At 43.6% G+C, this 15,774-nt stretch overlaps 1 protein-coding gene across 1 annotated transcript; it reads left to right on the top strand.

The window, feature by feature from the left end:
- The first annotated feature begins 772 nt into the window (after positions 1 to 772).
- LOC144136376 (acetylcholinesterase-1-like) lies at positions 773 to 13,029 on the top strand. The gene is made up of 4 exons (XM_077668653.1): positions 773 to 2,304; positions 6,662 to 6,895; positions 8,378 to 8,524; positions 11,214 to 13,029. The coding sequence occupies exons 1-4, from the start codon at positions 959 to 961 to the stop codon at positions 11,398 to 11,400; spliced, it is 1,914 nt and encodes a 637-aa protein (XP_077524779.1). The 5' UTR covers positions 773 to 958; the 3' UTR covers positions 11,401 to 13,029.
- Positions 13,030 to 15,774: the final 2,745 nt, after the last annotated feature.

Raw genomic sequence — 15,774 nt, forward strand, 5'->3', positions numbered from 1 at the left:
ATTTGAAGCCAAAAATACGAAGGGGGTGAATTTTTGCACGTCGCTTTCATGCTTTCCTTTCCAGTTTGCAGAAGCTATCCGGCCCTAAATGCGTCAGCGGCTACGTTCGTTTGGACGAATAGAGGGTCCTTGCATTTTTTAGCATGAGTGCTGCTAAAGTATCACTGAAATTCAAATGATTTTTTTTAAGAAGGATTCTTTCCTGATGATTTTTACTTATTGTTGACGTACGTCATACAGCTTTAGCATGACCGCACAAAAACAAATCCGCGCCTTACTACCGCTGAGATAACTGAATGTAAAAGAAGCAGCAGCATAAAGGTGTTAGTGAATGATAATAGTTTGAGTTTACTAACCTGTTCTCCTTCACAACAGCCACGTAACTGCAGGCAAGGAACGTAGTAGTGGCGGGCACGTTTGGTCTAATATCTGCAATTATTTTTTTCCTTTTTTGACTACCGGAGCTGTAAGTGTACCTAGTAAGCTCTCACATGGAGTTGTGTTATGTAAAAGATCTCCTCCTCTAATTCCAAAGCGGCGCTTTTTGCGCTCCAGTGAGATATCCAGCACCTTACGCTCCGCACGAGTTGGCCGACGATGCAAGGTCGGTGATGCAAGATTTCAGCCGGCGTTCTTGCGTGGCCTCTAGATCACTAACTCTCTTGCACTCGCTATCGCGATTCTCTATCAACGACACAGAAGGACAGCTGCTGAACCAGTTTTGGGGCACTGCATGTGTTGCATCGGATTAGACAACCATAGCTTCGTCTCTTGTCCTCCTCCCTGTGATCAGGTCATTGGTGCCGGGCACGCCAGTTTCAACTTTGGCATCGAGCGCCCAGAGAGTGCCGCTACGGAGCGCGTGAGTGTTATGATTGCAGTTAGCGTCAGCGGTGTGTTTTATTAAGTACCGGACGCGTAAAGTGCTTGATTTACCCGAAAAAAAAAAGGCGGAACTATGATGAATCCATTCTCTCGTTTACTGCTTGTGCTTGCGCTCAGTGCTGACGCATGCCGGTTCTGCTATGGTGAAAGTGAGCGACCACGCGTCAGAACTAAGTATGGACTCGTCGAAGGTATCCGTCAAAATGCAGGGAGCGAAAAAGTCGACTCGTTTCTCGGTATTCCCTACGCCACTCCGCCAGTTGGAGAGCTCCGCTTCGAGAAGCCGCTGCCTGCCAAGCCCTGGAAAGGCGCGTTCAACGCCACCATTAGGCCGACCCCGTGCATGCAGTCTGACTTCCCTCTGTACGAGGACATCGTTCTAGACTACACCCACTCCAGCGAAGACTGCCTCTACTACAATGTGTGGAGGCCGACCCGCAGCTGCCCGAACGACACCGACACGTGCGACGCGAAGCTTCCTGTCATGGTCTTCATACACGGAGGTGGCTTCCAGTTCGGAGACTCTTCGCTCTTCGTCTACGACCTGAGCAACTTGGCCGTGAGCACAAACATCATCACAGTCAGCTTCAACTACAGGCTCAATTTCTTCGGCTTCCTGACGACGGAGACTGCCGACCTGCCGGGAAACATGGGAATGTGGGACCAGGTGCTTTTTCTCCAATGGGTCAAAGAGAACATCGCTTACTTTGGCGGCGACCCAGATGAGGTCACGGTGGCGGGTCATAGTGCGGGAGGTGTCTCAGCGGGAATGCTGGCCGCTTCGCCCGTTACCAGAGGGCTGTTCAAGCGAATCATCGTGCAGAGCGGAACGCCTCTTACACTTCTTGCTGGATCAACTTACTATAGTCCTGACAAGTTCTATGACGTATCACATGCTCTCGGCTGTCATAACGGCGAGCAGAAGAAGAGGGATCTGGACCTACCTAAGACGATTAAGTGCCTTAAGAAGCTGAACGCGCGCAAAATAATCAGGACGCTCCTCAGGTTGAAGCTGGCTGAGAGGGTCTTCTCGCCTCTAGAAGGCGACGACTTCTTCCCTTACGATCCCCTGGCGCTCGACACATGGAAAAACCTCCATGTAAAGGAAGTGTTCGCCGGCAGCAATCTTAACGAGGGCACAGGTTTTCTGCACTACGTACTCAAGTTTCACCACGACCTCTTGGACAACCTCAAAGTGGACTACCGGGCGACCATTACCGCCTTGTTGTCGCTGTTCGCCGATGTGCCGCTAGTTACGGGCAAGAAAATGACCAAGGCATACTTCGGTGGTTACGAGGTTAAACACAGTGACCAGAAAGTGCTAGAGCTCCTGTCTGAGATGTTGGGTGACATTGTGTTCAAGTGCCCGACACACCTCTTCGCCGAGCTGGCAGCGCTTCAAGGAGTGCGTACTTACAGGTAATGATCACTGTAAAAAAAATCAAGGGAAAAGAGCGTTGCTTAGCAGTGTTCACGAAGTGAGTAGCGATAGAGACGTGTCGTTCTGTTATGTAATAGGGTTCAGCAAATCAAGCCCTTTTTCAGCTTCACTTTATAAGAATGTGGATGTTGGTACTTTTAGGAGGCGGCGTCCTTACAAAAATTTTTTAGACAGTCTGTAGACTGTCCATAGACTTCTGTTTATAAAGTCTATAAACTCTTTACAGACAAATCCTCGAGAACAGTCTACATGCAGTACAAACGCTATAGAAAGTCTATAGAAAATCTATAGATTTATGGTTGCACACTTTTAGAAACTTCAGTCTATAGTCAGTCTATAGGCGATGAACAGGCAAAAAGAAATATCCGTAGGAAGACAATGGAGTCCACATAGACCATTTTTATTAGGGCGGTTTCTCTTTTCTGCTTGAGTTACATCGAACGGGAGGACAAAACACAGTACATGCGAGGGGGCAGACCAGACGCTCATTACAGAAAGTGTGACCTCAAAGCATTACGGCCTCTGTCATGTCACAACAAGTGCAGACGCATTTCGTACGTGTTGCTGCTCAAGTGCGGGCAGAGTCGCCACATATGCGTAGGAGCTCTGCACTCGTGAGAGACAGCTGTCTTACACATAAAGAGAACAGAGCAAAAAAATTCTTCCTAGATCTTGGAGTTCTAAGAGAGCCATATGGAAATTGATTTCGGCATCGAAAGTTATTTCTCCATCGAGGCATGAGAAAACCATAATCGGTAAAAGCAGAGATATATAACCCAGCTTTAGGCTTTTCGTGCGCAAGCAAGAACTGAAAAGGGACAAAATTTTATAGCCATAATTAGGGTTCCAGACGTTAAAACACCAAGAAGTTCCAAGAGGATAATTTTAGCCCATCCAATAAAGTTTAAAACTAGATATTTTAAAAAAAATGAAGCATTTTACTGAAATTATTCGATGACATAATTACCTAAAGAAGTAAAGTGAAATTCACTTGTCGCATGATGAGCGGCATCAATATCTATATATCACGTTTGTCAGTGTATTTTAGGTTTTACAAAATTTGTTTGTTCAACTGGAGACGCAGGGTACCCTTGGTGGGCATCGTGTGAACTGGAGGAGTGAAATTGATAGCACGCATGGCTTTGGGTGCCGATATTGCCAATATTATGGCTCGTTGTTTATTATTTCGCACCGAGAATTTTTATTTGAATTTTTTTCCGCTTATTTGGTATCAAAGAATGGTGTTCTCATGAAAATTGATACGTAGAGTTGCTCTTTGAAAGAGCTATGATTTTGTCTCTCAATACTGTGCGATGCCGTCATAGCACGAATGACGATAGCAGCTGGTTTGAGTGCATGGAAAATACAAACGTCCAAATTGCATCAATTTTTCTTCTGAAAAGATTGCTGATAACTCGAGAACGCTCTGAAGACGGCTTCGAGGTGCTAGGCCCCAAGGTTTTCGAAGTCAATCTGCGATGCGTAAAATCTGGACTGTTCCTTTTACAGGAGTGCAAATTATATGCTGCTTAAACTGTGGCGAAATAATACGGCAAGGGCGTAACTTAAACCACGTTCGTTTCACCGTGGGCACTTGAAATCATATATTTCGAGACGTTTCGTACTTCGCTTTTAACTGTGCACGAAATTTATTTCCTTCCACTAGTTTGTTGGTGCTAAATTATTACGGCAAAGGTGCGTTTCATACATGTGCCCATTTGTCGCCTAAAGCAGCTGTGTACAGGGGAGGACTTTCAAAAATATTGAACATCCTAAAGCCAGACAAAAAAAGAAAGAAGAAAGCGTAAAAATGTCGTGATATACAACTTCGAGTAAATGGAATAATGCTTTTTGTTTCGGTAATAGGCTTTGTTTCTGGCCCTATTGATATGTATTTATGCATCCTAAGGGATCTTAGCGGGCATTACATAGGGGGAGAGGGGAGAGGAAACGGAACACAAGCGCACTTCAATGCAGTTAACAACCAGAGGACATGCAGAAGAAGAAAACAGCATGACAATAAACATGCGACCATAACAAGAAAGCAGATGTTTTGCAGACAACAACGTAGTAGTAAAAAAAAATCTTATTGAGCCTATATATTTGATCAGAATGGGAAAACAATTGTTAGCATGGCAACGTTTCAAGCGTATTCAAAAGGACGAGTCGTCAGCGATCGTGGGGACCTCAGTGGGCAAGCTGTCTCATTCTGAAATGGCAGGAAAAGATTGTGAATAATCAAACTTGTTGGCGTGTACAATAACAATCTGATGATTGAAAGGGCAATAAAAAGGTGATGACATATGGTATGCCGGACGAAGCACAGTTTCGCGGAAAAGAGAGGAACCATGATGTAGCTTATGCACAAAACACAGGAGTGCATTACTTTGCCTTGTATTGGTGTTAATATATTTAATCGCCATTTAAAACTTTCGACGTTGAACAGGAATGAGCAGTAGGTGGAAAAGAATCTAGCTGCTTTGTTTTGCAGTGATTCAATGGAATCGGTTAAATATGCTTGATATGGGTGCCATATGATAGGTGCATACTCCAGTTGAGATCTTCCAAGCGTGGTGTAAGCATGAAGTTCAGTTTCTGTGTTAGTTTGGTTGAAAGCTCTTTTAAGGAAACCAAGGGTTTTAGCTGCTTTATTAAGAATGTACTGTATAATGTATTTTATGTATAATGTCCAAAAGATTTCACGCTACGCGCACACCGTGAAACCTAATCATGCTTTTTCATAATCGAAAACAGCAACTATGCTGAGGGTTACATAGAGTTAGTTTTGAATTTTATTATTGCTTTAGGATAGTGCAGACTGCCTGGGTTACGAAGATTATGCAACTCTAAAATGAATGCGTCCGACATGAGAAAATCGTCAAGATACAAGCGTTCGAAACTGACTACCTAGGACCAGAATTTGTTCTCTGCGGCTTACCGCTCTTGGCAGGTTTTTCCACGAGAGGTAGGCTGGCGCAAATTTTATAGAGTGACTGACACAGCGGTGAAATAAATTACGGGTCAATTCTGGTCACTGTGCTGTTTATGTAGTGAACCAGGAATAAGTTATCACATTCTCAGCAGGCTCCAAAAATCACAGTTGTGAAGCATTGAAACACAGAAACCAAAAGAATATGACAGACTATCTTTCAGTACTATGATTAGCGTTTGTTTTGACGTAAAATCTGTTTTTCAGCTCATATTTTCAACATATTTTTCGTATTTCACCGATAGAACGACCAGGTCTTTAGAAGGTAGTATTTACAAAATTGTTCTTTTAGAGCGAAAAATGCTTAGAAGAACCACGGTCGACAGTAGAGTCGACTACACTGTCGACAGGTTTCCGCCTCTCAGAATTTCAGGTCTCTAATAATGCCAGCGATCAAATTACAATCTTAAATAAACTAGTATAAGTATGATCCGAGCAGGTGGATAGTTGATAGACCAAAAATAAACATGCATCACCAGCGAAATCCAGATGAAAGCACCGACCGCTCGGTTCCGACAAACTTAGAGCTGCGCGCGGTGGACTTGTTGTTTTTGTTTGCCTCACAACATGGCAGGCTTAGCGAGAAAAGACATTGCTTCTTTTTTTTCTGCTTTCATTACGAGCCCACCAGTGCCGGCATGCGTGCGGAAAGCGATTGCTGCTAACGTATTGAGCGCGGCGTATGCCGCACATGAGCAGCCCGAAAACACCCAGTGAACGCTACAAAGGCGGTATTGACGTCAGAAGGACCAGAAATCCCCAGTAATTGCTGTGAGCTACGAGACTAAATCGATTTCAGTAGGAAGGCAGTGAACCCCAATGACAGCCAACAACAATCTTTGACGAGTGTGCTGGTTGCAGCAATGTAAAAAAAAAAAACATGAGCACGTACTTATGCGAGCCGATCTCTCTTCTGTGGCTGTTCTAATACTTGAAGACCCTCCCCGCTGCCTCTTCCGACAACGTATGCCTTCAGATCGAAGAGCGGAAAACTTAAAAAAAAAAGTGCCTCGGATTTTAAAAACTAGAATGTGCACTGTTCCGTTTCATGAGGGCGTCGTGTCTGTTCAAAGGGCTACTTTGTTGCGCACGAACTTCCAGTCCTCTATTCATCGAGTGCAGGGTAGCAAGCCGGTGCTTTCGCCCGGTTAACTTCCCCGCTTTTTCTTGCCCCCAATCCCTCTTGGCCAGGATCCCCGCAATTTTCAGAACATCCAACGTCGTGTATTAACAAGGTAGTCATACTCTCTTAGGAGGTTTTTTGGTGCTTTTTGCCGGCAGTTTTCTCATCGCTTACGCCGACTTGCAGGCTGCCGCTCATTTAACTATTCTTCTTTGCGCTACAGATACCTGTTCGCCTACAGGCCCTCATACAGCATCTTCCCGAAGTGGTTTGGCGTTGTGCACGCCGAAGAGCTTCCGTTCGCCCTGGGAAGCCTCATCTTCTCCACTGACCCCTCAAGGGCCAGTGTCGCCACGGAGAGCCTGCCCAGGGGCTTTCTGGGTCGGAGCTACACAACAAACGAGACGGCGTTCATGAGACAGTTGATGGAGACGTGGGGCTCCTTTGTACGTAGAGGGTAAGTGCATACTGCTAAAATAAAACAAACGTGTGTCTCTACCGTATAAGGAGCCACGAGGAACCCTTAAAGTCTCCTAGTCCGGAGTCTAGCACGGGGATGAATGTTGATGAAATGAATTAGAATAGTTGACGATGCTATATGGCAATGCTGCCAAACGAAAATAGCCAAAATCAATTAGCTCACATCTTCTACATTAGTAACAGACGACCACGGTTTCACTACCGACTCATTAACGTTTTGCTTCTGTATACTTTTCAGCTAAGATAGTTTTCGATGCTATTCATTAACGCTGCCAAAGTAATACTGCCAAAACGACATTAGCACACCTTTAGTACATTAGTGCCATGCTTCAGTGGTTTCGCCACGGGCTGGTTATCGTTTTACTTCGCTATACCTTGTTAGGTATAAAATTTTTTCGATGCTATTTATCGATATGCCAAATCCATATTGGCAAAACCACATTTGCTTACACCTTATACAATCGTAAGTGATGACCATGGTTTCACCTTCATCTGATTAACGTTTTAGTTCCGTATACTTTTCAGGAACAAGAATTCCTGATGCTATCCAGTAGTACCTACTGTTGAAATATTATTGCGAAAACCACTTTAACACGCATCTAATGCATTCGTATCAGATGTTGCTGGTTTCTCCAGCGTATAATTAAGAATACTTGCGTATATCTTTACGCTAAAACAGTTTTCGACACTGTTCAGTAATACCCTGAAATTAATATTTCCAAAGCCAATTTAACACAAAATTAATGCAGTCGCATCGGATGTAAGTGGTTTCATAACTGACTATTAACGTTTCGCATGCGTAAATCTTCTGAACTCTGCAAATAATGACTTATGTTTCTTGCAAGCGCACGACCAGCAGCCATTGTGAATTTACCAGAGCAATTCTTTGCCTTTCTTCAAAATATCAACCTGCGTGCTGCGTGTAATTTTTGTTTTCTTTTGCAGCTGTAGTAGAATTCGCAGCTGTACATCCGTCATCACCTAATCGAAAACCTAAGAAAACCTGTGGTAGCCCTGGCTTTGTAAATATATCCTGAAGGAATGTCAAACACTCATTTGAAAGTTATCATTGGTAATTTTTGTTGGCTTGCAAAAACAACTCACTAATCAATCGATCCGTCCCAAAGCACTACATAAAGTTCTGCACAACATGCCCTTAGCCGATCCGCCTCTTTCTAATGTTCCCCAAAAAGTGATGTATAATTTTGTCAGCATAACGAAGGAGATTCACTGCATTAATAAGATACCCCACATTTTTATCCTGTTTAGAAGTGCTAGAAATAGCTTCGTTTGTATGAAGCACTACATATCCGACATCCTTTAGTTAGATGACTCACATCGTTTAAAGTCGAATGTGAAAAAAGGACGAAAGAAAGGCCTTTAATCGGGGATAATGATATCGAAAGTAAGTACATAACCATTCAAAAAATCGACTCCTAGTAAGTTCTTGTTCCCGCAGAAAACCGTCCATACCTTTGACCGACGACCAGTGGCCGAGATACAGCACCTCCAGGCAGGACATCGTTCAACTGATGCCGTTCAACTACGATACAAAGCTTGACAAGTCGCAAGAGAAGTGCGAGCTGTACAGGCCTTTTATGATAAGGTAAGTGACAAGCATTTATACCGGGAGGTTATTTTTAACCGAATAACCTTTCTTTATGCGAATACTAGTTGTATACGAGAACTAATTGTTCAAGCCATCTGTGGTCAACGTGTCTTTAAGTGCCTTTTGCAACTGCTTTATCATTAGGTATTATGCGTTGAAATACTGTACTTGGTTTACGCCAGCAAACAATGTAGTTTTGCGAGAGAGGATGACGGTTTTCGGAGACAATGATACGGTAGACAGAGCTATATTTATTTTAAAAACTAGAGGTTCAGAAGGGAGCCCTCAAAGGCTTGCTCATGTGACACGAAACGTCTTCGCACAGCCATGTTTAGGGACACTTGCAAAAACTGGCGCCGGAAACCAGTGCGCAGCACCAAGTAGCGATCATTTGCACATTGCAGTTAAGGGTATTTTTGAAGAAACCATGTTGCGCATAAAAAGACAACCACAAGAAAGGCCAAAGGAACAGAAAGAGCGCAAACTATCAACTGGGTTTATTTGTGCGAAAGTGCCTTATATATGCAAAATCACATCAAAAGAACAAGGAGGTTGAGAGAGGGGGTATATCCAAGCAACTCCTGATCAACAACAGGTGCGCAGAAAATACTTTTCCTTATTGTAAAGTTTGACGGAAGTGTCGCTAATACATTTATCACCTTTATCTTTTATGTTATAGGCCTCCAAAAGCTCACGCGCTGTTTTGTTATTACTTTTGCCTAGTATTTTAATCTGCTTAAGCAAAGGCTCGCATCCACTGCAATCAAAGCAATGAGCAGGCAAGTTAGCTCCTTCCATCAGGAGTTGCTTGGATATACCCCTCTCTCAACCTCCTTGTTCTTTTGATGTGAGTTTGCATATATAAGGCACTTTCGCACAAATAAACCTAGTTGATAGTTTGCGCTCTTTCTGTTCCTTTGGCCTTTCCTGTGGTTGTCTTTTTATGCGCAACATGGTTTCTTCAAAAGCAATGTACCAACTTGCCCAACAAGAAGTTCTTCTAAACCAGTTAAGGGTAGTTCCCTTTAGCTAGTACAACGAAAGTATGGGCTTGTAGGTCCTATCACACCAATACTCAAAATCACCACCAGCACAACTCTATGAGAACCTCTGTGAAAAGTAGTGTGGTCTGGTTATCCATGCCTACCGTAGCGGTGCTGCCCCCTGCATTTTATGTATTACGCATAGACGCTTGTTTAGTAATGACGCAATGCGGGTGATATTAAGGAGCAGGCCGTAGAGCAAAGCGCTACAAAACTGGTTCACTTCACTAAAATGTAATAAGCATAAGCACCGGAAACGGTTCCGATAATAGCATTGCATTGTGACGCTTTGAGCGGAAGTGTTGATAAAATATCGTCCTGTCATTCCCATACGCCGCATATCAATACACCACTAATGATCACCGCTACTGACATGTCGTTGTGCGCCACACCTGCGAGGCAACAACAACAAAAAAAAGACCGTGTAAAGTAGGTCTGGTTTCAGAAATGGCAAAGCTTCAGCATAACCGATAATATTGGGGCAGTCTGGACAGTAACTGCTTAGAGTCAGAGCCTCTTTAACGACCTACATCGTTTTAAATGCCTGTGAACAAATATGACTGAACATTTCGTGTCTACACCCACTTTCACAGGAGGTTCAATCCGTAAAATATGGTAGGTTGCTATGCTGTGAGGTTTATTTGAGCTGAATAGAAGGCAGTCAATTTTAATATTTAAATTTGCCTATACGAATTTGCCCATAACGCTGCTGTCGCTTTGTGTTAATAAGCTGTACAGTCAAGGGAAAAAGTATATTCGTTTTGCGGTTTCACGAATAAACATTTGTTTCTGTGCAGTCGTGAACAACAGGTCAAGGAAAAACATACAAATGTGAGTGTACACGCGTATTCTACGGCTCTAACGAATACCAGCTGACTAGCGAGCTAGTCAACGCAGAAGTAAATTATTTTTGCAAGTCCACAACCAGTAAGAGAGAGGGAGAGAAATTTAACAGAGTATTAGCAGAGAGAAATAACATTTATTAGCATCCGTCAAAAGGTTGACGGGGATCCGAGGCGCAGCTCGGTCCCAGCCATGTCTTCCTCCTCCTTAGCCGTCGACCAGGATCACCTGGATCTCAGCCGCGGCCAGGGCGAGAGGGATGACTTCACGTTGTCCCTGTTCTTCCTGTTCGAGAAGCATTGCCTCCCAGGACTCAACGGTTCTGTCAGGTTCTCCAAAGCTAGGACACGTCCATATCATCTGGATCATGTCCGCTATGCCCTCGCAACGCTTGCATCTGAGGATGAAAATCTCCGGGTGCCGCCTACTATGAAGCTGGGAGTTTGAAAATACTCCGGTTTGTAGCTTACGCCACACAACATCTTCGCTTTTGGTGAGCTGCTTACACGCTTTTGGGAGTACCGCTCTACCTAATTTTAATGATTTAGGATTTCTTGATACGTACTAAGATTGTCATCAAACTTTTGGTCATGACTGCACATCAGCAGTGGTAAATGTGTTTTTTTTCTTGAGTCCCAATGCGCTTACACTGTCAAGGGTCGTTCCACTCGGAATTTATGCCTTTTTACTTAAGTTGGTGATGTTGGGCGCATGCATAAATATCACAGCTCGCCGTAAACGTGTCTTAATTTCTGACGCACAAGGTTCCGTCAGTGACAGGTGCGCCACCTTTCGTGCAGGAAGGGCAGCGGAAAGAAACCTCCGCTACGGATCGTTTCTCCAGGAAACACGCCCTCCAGCAGCGACGGGCCCAGCACTACGGCGGTGGCGAGCAGCGCGAACTGCAGGGAACGCAGCGTCGTCACGCCGCTTGCAGCGTGCTGCCTGCTAGTGGCCGCGCGGCACCTGCTCGCCACGCATCCCTAGCACCAGAATGCGAATGCCGTCCGCACTGTACGCTGTTCACGAAGCAGGACTGTCCACGCATATAACGTGTCCAACGGTCGACCTTTGCGCGACGAATGCGAACTTATAATCAGCTTTAGCGACAGGAGCTGCATACTGACCGTCTAGCAATAATAGAAAGCGTCTTCCTGTCTCTATTACGACACCGAGTGGAGAGTTTAGCGGAAAAACTGCCCTTTTTTATCCGCGTGGATAAATCTCAGCCCAAGCCATCATTGCGGCATTTGGTAATAATGCATATAATTACACATATCCTTTTGAAGACATTTGAGAACGCCAATGCACCGTGCGAAGAGCTCAGAATGCCGACCATTGGTTAACGGTAGGCCGCAGTTTCCAATAACCGCATATGAGATCAAGCACGAGAAAAGAAGCAATCGAAACCTGCAGGTCAGGTCAACAGTCGACAAGCATACAGCCTCGACGATACGCGGCATTCAAGGTGGACTCATTTTCCGGATTCAAAGTCTTTTCCGCACGTGAATTTGTTCGGGATTCAATGGCAACTCGGGCACCAGCATAGCTGACTATCTTGATAGTTACTGGCACTGCAGGTTATCTTGAGCGCCCTGTAAATTACTAGTAGGTGTCAATAACGAAACCATCCCGCTTGTGTTAACTTTGTGAATACAGTCCCACATCGAGAAGTAATGCATGCAGACTAAGCGTCCCAGGCTGTGTAATAAGTTTTGAATTATGACTTGAGGATTCTTTTGAGCTGACCTATCACAACAGCAAACGAAACGATGGTAACAATCTCAACCAGCTACGAACTTGTTCTCCGTGCGAAAACCTTTGCGAATTAGGCCGACGTAGCGCAGTGATTTTCTCGTATATCTGCGCTAGTTGCCCGTTCACTGTACATAGCAAGCCGCCGTAATCAGAGCGCCGAAATTTCACCTCAAAATGCCATTGAACCTTGTATTGCGGCAAGTCCTCATTACGTCCAGTCATCTCACGGTCCAGTTTCTGTTCGAACTGGAAAATATAACGTTGCTAGGTTAAATGTTGCACCCCTAAGTTAGCAGCATGCTGCCCGATGGTTACTTTGTGTAGAGCAACACCGCTTGGAGTGGGCCTTTTTATTTCCCAGATTTTTGTTTCGAATTGGTCCACAGTAATGTGCATACATCACTTTTCGATCACATGGAGTCTAAAGACAGCATTGCGAGTAATACATTCAAAACGAGGTGCGTCTACTTGGACGGAAAAAGGTGTGTTCTGAAAGCGGCAAGAAACGTAATTATGGTTGTATCTGTCGTATTCATCACCAGAAGGTGCAGCATTACGAAAAGGTGAGGCAGACTAGTCCCGGTGCTCCAAACTTCTACACTGCTTAGAAGAGATGAAATTACAGATACACGATTGGCGCCGAGTAAGAAAGCAGCAAGACATTCTTCACTTCACCTGGCTGCAAAACAATCAAGCTGGAAGCAGTCGCGAGTGAGTAGAAGAGTTCCGTGCAGCCAAGCGTTGCGAAGGCATGTGCTCAGCTGGTCAACGCAGCAATTTAGCAATTTTATTACAGTTTTGTTTTTCGCATTGATCATATGGATATACTCTAATAAATTCAGAGCTATAAATAGAAGACATTTGCTTATTCCATGATTAGTTAGGGTAACTAATCTACCAAAGTCACGCGCAGACACCGAAACTTTTGAATGGTAAACTACACTGTGTGCGCAATAGCGAAACAAGTGCAAGATGAGACAGCAGCTACTTTAAGAGTGTTTCTTGCACTGGGAAACAAAAAAGCGATTGAGCTCTGTACATTTTTATTTTTTCTAAAGCTTACAGTACGTCTAAACATTTACTGGGTGAGCGTCTTCTGTAGTAGTTGTCTGCTTGAGGAGATTACCAGATACAGTAGCAAGATATGGACGAGTTTAAACACTCAACACTTTTGTCTTCCTTATATCGAGTATTTTTTAAACGTTTACCGACTTTCATTTTAAAAACAGCCAGAGATGAAACGGTGCGGCCTGTGCAGGTGGATTACGCTGCAAGACGACATTATGTACGTGGTAGAGCTCAATAATCAGACGGTTAATTGAATTAAAAAGTAATCAACTTGTCATTCTTTATTTTATTGACAAAGATTATTTTTCGAAATTGAAGGCTGTCAACATCAAAGGTAAGTTCCACTGTTAAAACTTTCTTATTCGTCAACGTTGTTGGAGATATCGTACTCAAAATTATGCATTTAAATGCTCGTTTACTAAGCTTTTTGGTGTTGAATATTTATAAAATGGTGCCGCTGTGCTTAGTATCACCGCAGAAATCATGTTAACTGCTTCTAAATCCTTAAATACCGCCTTTATTAGTTCCATTAGAATTACAGCGACAAGATCTTAAAATGTGCAACCCGGAAAAGCCAACTCAACGAGCTCTAAAATGCGCAGCTTCGCCTTTCGATATCTCGAAGCACATTGTCGTTGCACAAAACTGATAAACAGGGCGGACCTTAGATATTGACAGCCTTGAATTTCTAAATATAATCTTGCCCCTAAATTAAAGAAAAAGTTGAGTAGAAGATCTTAGTTGCAAAGGGCATGTTTTTAAACTTTTACAGATTTTTATTTTAAGGAGTGTGAGAGATATGTGAGTATAAATAATCCCGCGATTAATGAACTGAAATTAAATAACAAGCTTTGGTAACTGATTTTAGGGAGAAGGTTATATTGTAAAATTGATGGCCGCCAACATCGAAGGCTAGCCAATTTCTTAATTGCCAGTTTGGTTCGATATATCGAACGTCAAAAATACGCATTTGAAATCTTATTGAGTTGGCTTTCCAGCATTACCTAACTATAAAATGGCGTCACTGTGCGTAATATCGTAGCCGCCCAACGCGGTGCTAGAGCAGTGGGAGGTGACGCTGGCCAAGGGCACGCTGGAGAATCAGGAGACGCTAGTCGCCATCGCCAAAGAGCCGGAGGAAGCTACTGGAGGGAGCCCTGGGCTGAAGACCCTACCCATAATCGGCTGCGGTCTCCTTTTTTTGCAATAAAGACGTATTTTCTCTCTCTTCTACATCATCAAATACACCAACTGCGCCTGTGTGATCTGTCAGAAGTGCGAGAGACGCTATGTTAGGAATATGCAGCGCCGGAGAGAGCAACACAATGAGCTTTGGAATGTCTAATTTTGGCGCTAGATATAATAAAACACATTGCCGAGTAAGAAAATTCAAAAGCAAAGCGCACCTTCGAAGACGATGGCCATTAATTTCGCAGTAGAATCTCTCTCCCTAACACTGAAAATAAAAAAGAGTTATTACCTTTTGAAGTTATTTCTCCAATCATTGATCCACATGAGCTACATAATCTCCGCCTTGCTGTACAATTGAGCTAGACAGATCACACCTACGTATTTCTCACAGTTTTTAAAATCAAAATCTTTAAACATCAAAAGATAACCCTGTATAGGTGGTACATTTACGAACGCCAGACTGTGAACATGCTCGGTGTGAACAATCTCGTTTAACGCGCCCGTGTGCCAAAAAAAGTGCAGGAAATTATTTGCCTGACTGGGAAACAGTCGTGACAAAGAGCACTACATGTAGATTTCTCTTTGAAAGCCTATAATAATGCGTCCGAAAGCTCCTAAAACCGCTACTTGAATTTATTAGCTTCCAAGCTATGCAAGATTTCAACCTTAATATGCCGCACATTATCGACAAAGCTGGCGGCATTGAAATACAGCTGACCTATTCCTATAATTCAGAAAATTCAGAGTCGAGGTTCAGAATGTTTTTTGTAAAGGTTCCAGCTAAGTGATGGGGAAGATTTTATTTTTATTTATGGGTCGAACTTGGAAGGACATTGAAGACTTCTAATAAACTGCACATCTCCAACCAAAAATGTTAACTTTAACCCAACGTTTCGAAGCCGACTCGGCTCCTTCATCAGGGGTGACTGAGGGCAGTAGCTAGCGTCTTTAAGTATGGAGGGGAGACGCTAGCTACTGCCCTCAGTCACCCCTGATGAAGGAGCCGAGTAGGCTTTGAAACGTTGGGTTAAAGTTAACATTTTTGGTTTGAGATGTGCAGTTTATTAGAAGTCTTCAAACCCAACCAGACAGGTAAATCTGTCAAAATGTTTAGTTTTCTATTGAAGACTTCATGCCGCTATCAGGGAATTACTGAGAAAAAAAGGTAAAAGTACGCTTATATCTCACACTTCGTGAGTGATCTTTAGCTCCATGCTATAAGGAGTAGCCTTTAATAAAATTGGATACCTAAGATCGGCTTGCGACTTCCTGATGCCTTTGACATTTTTTCGACATTCATCTTGACTGGCAAACAAGTTAGTCGCGGTATCCGCCTTAAATATT

The sequence above is a fragment of the Amblyomma americanum genome, chromosome 6, assembly GCF_052857255.1.
Source record: "Amblyomma americanum isolate KBUSLIRL-KWMA chromosome 6, ASM5285725v1, whole genome shotgun sequence".
In the NCBI taxonomy this organism is placed as follows: Eukaryota; Metazoa; Arthropoda; class Arachnida; order Ixodida; family Ixodidae; genus Amblyomma; species Amblyomma americanum.

Excerpts from the sequence above, each read along its gene's own strand:
- LOC144136376 (XM_077668653.1), top strand. The coding sequence starts at position 959 with ATGATGAATCCATTCTCTCGTTTACTGCTTGTGCTTGCGCTCAGTGCT. Across the intron at positions 2,305-6,661 it reads CAAGGAGTGCGTACTTACAG|ATACCTGTTCGCCTACAGGC; the intron begins GTAATGATCACT and ends TTTGCGCTACAG. Across the intron at positions 8,525-11,213 it reads TACAGGCCTTTTATGATAAG|GAAGGGCAGCGGAAAGAAAC; the intron begins GTAAGTGACAAG and ends CCTTTCGTGCAG.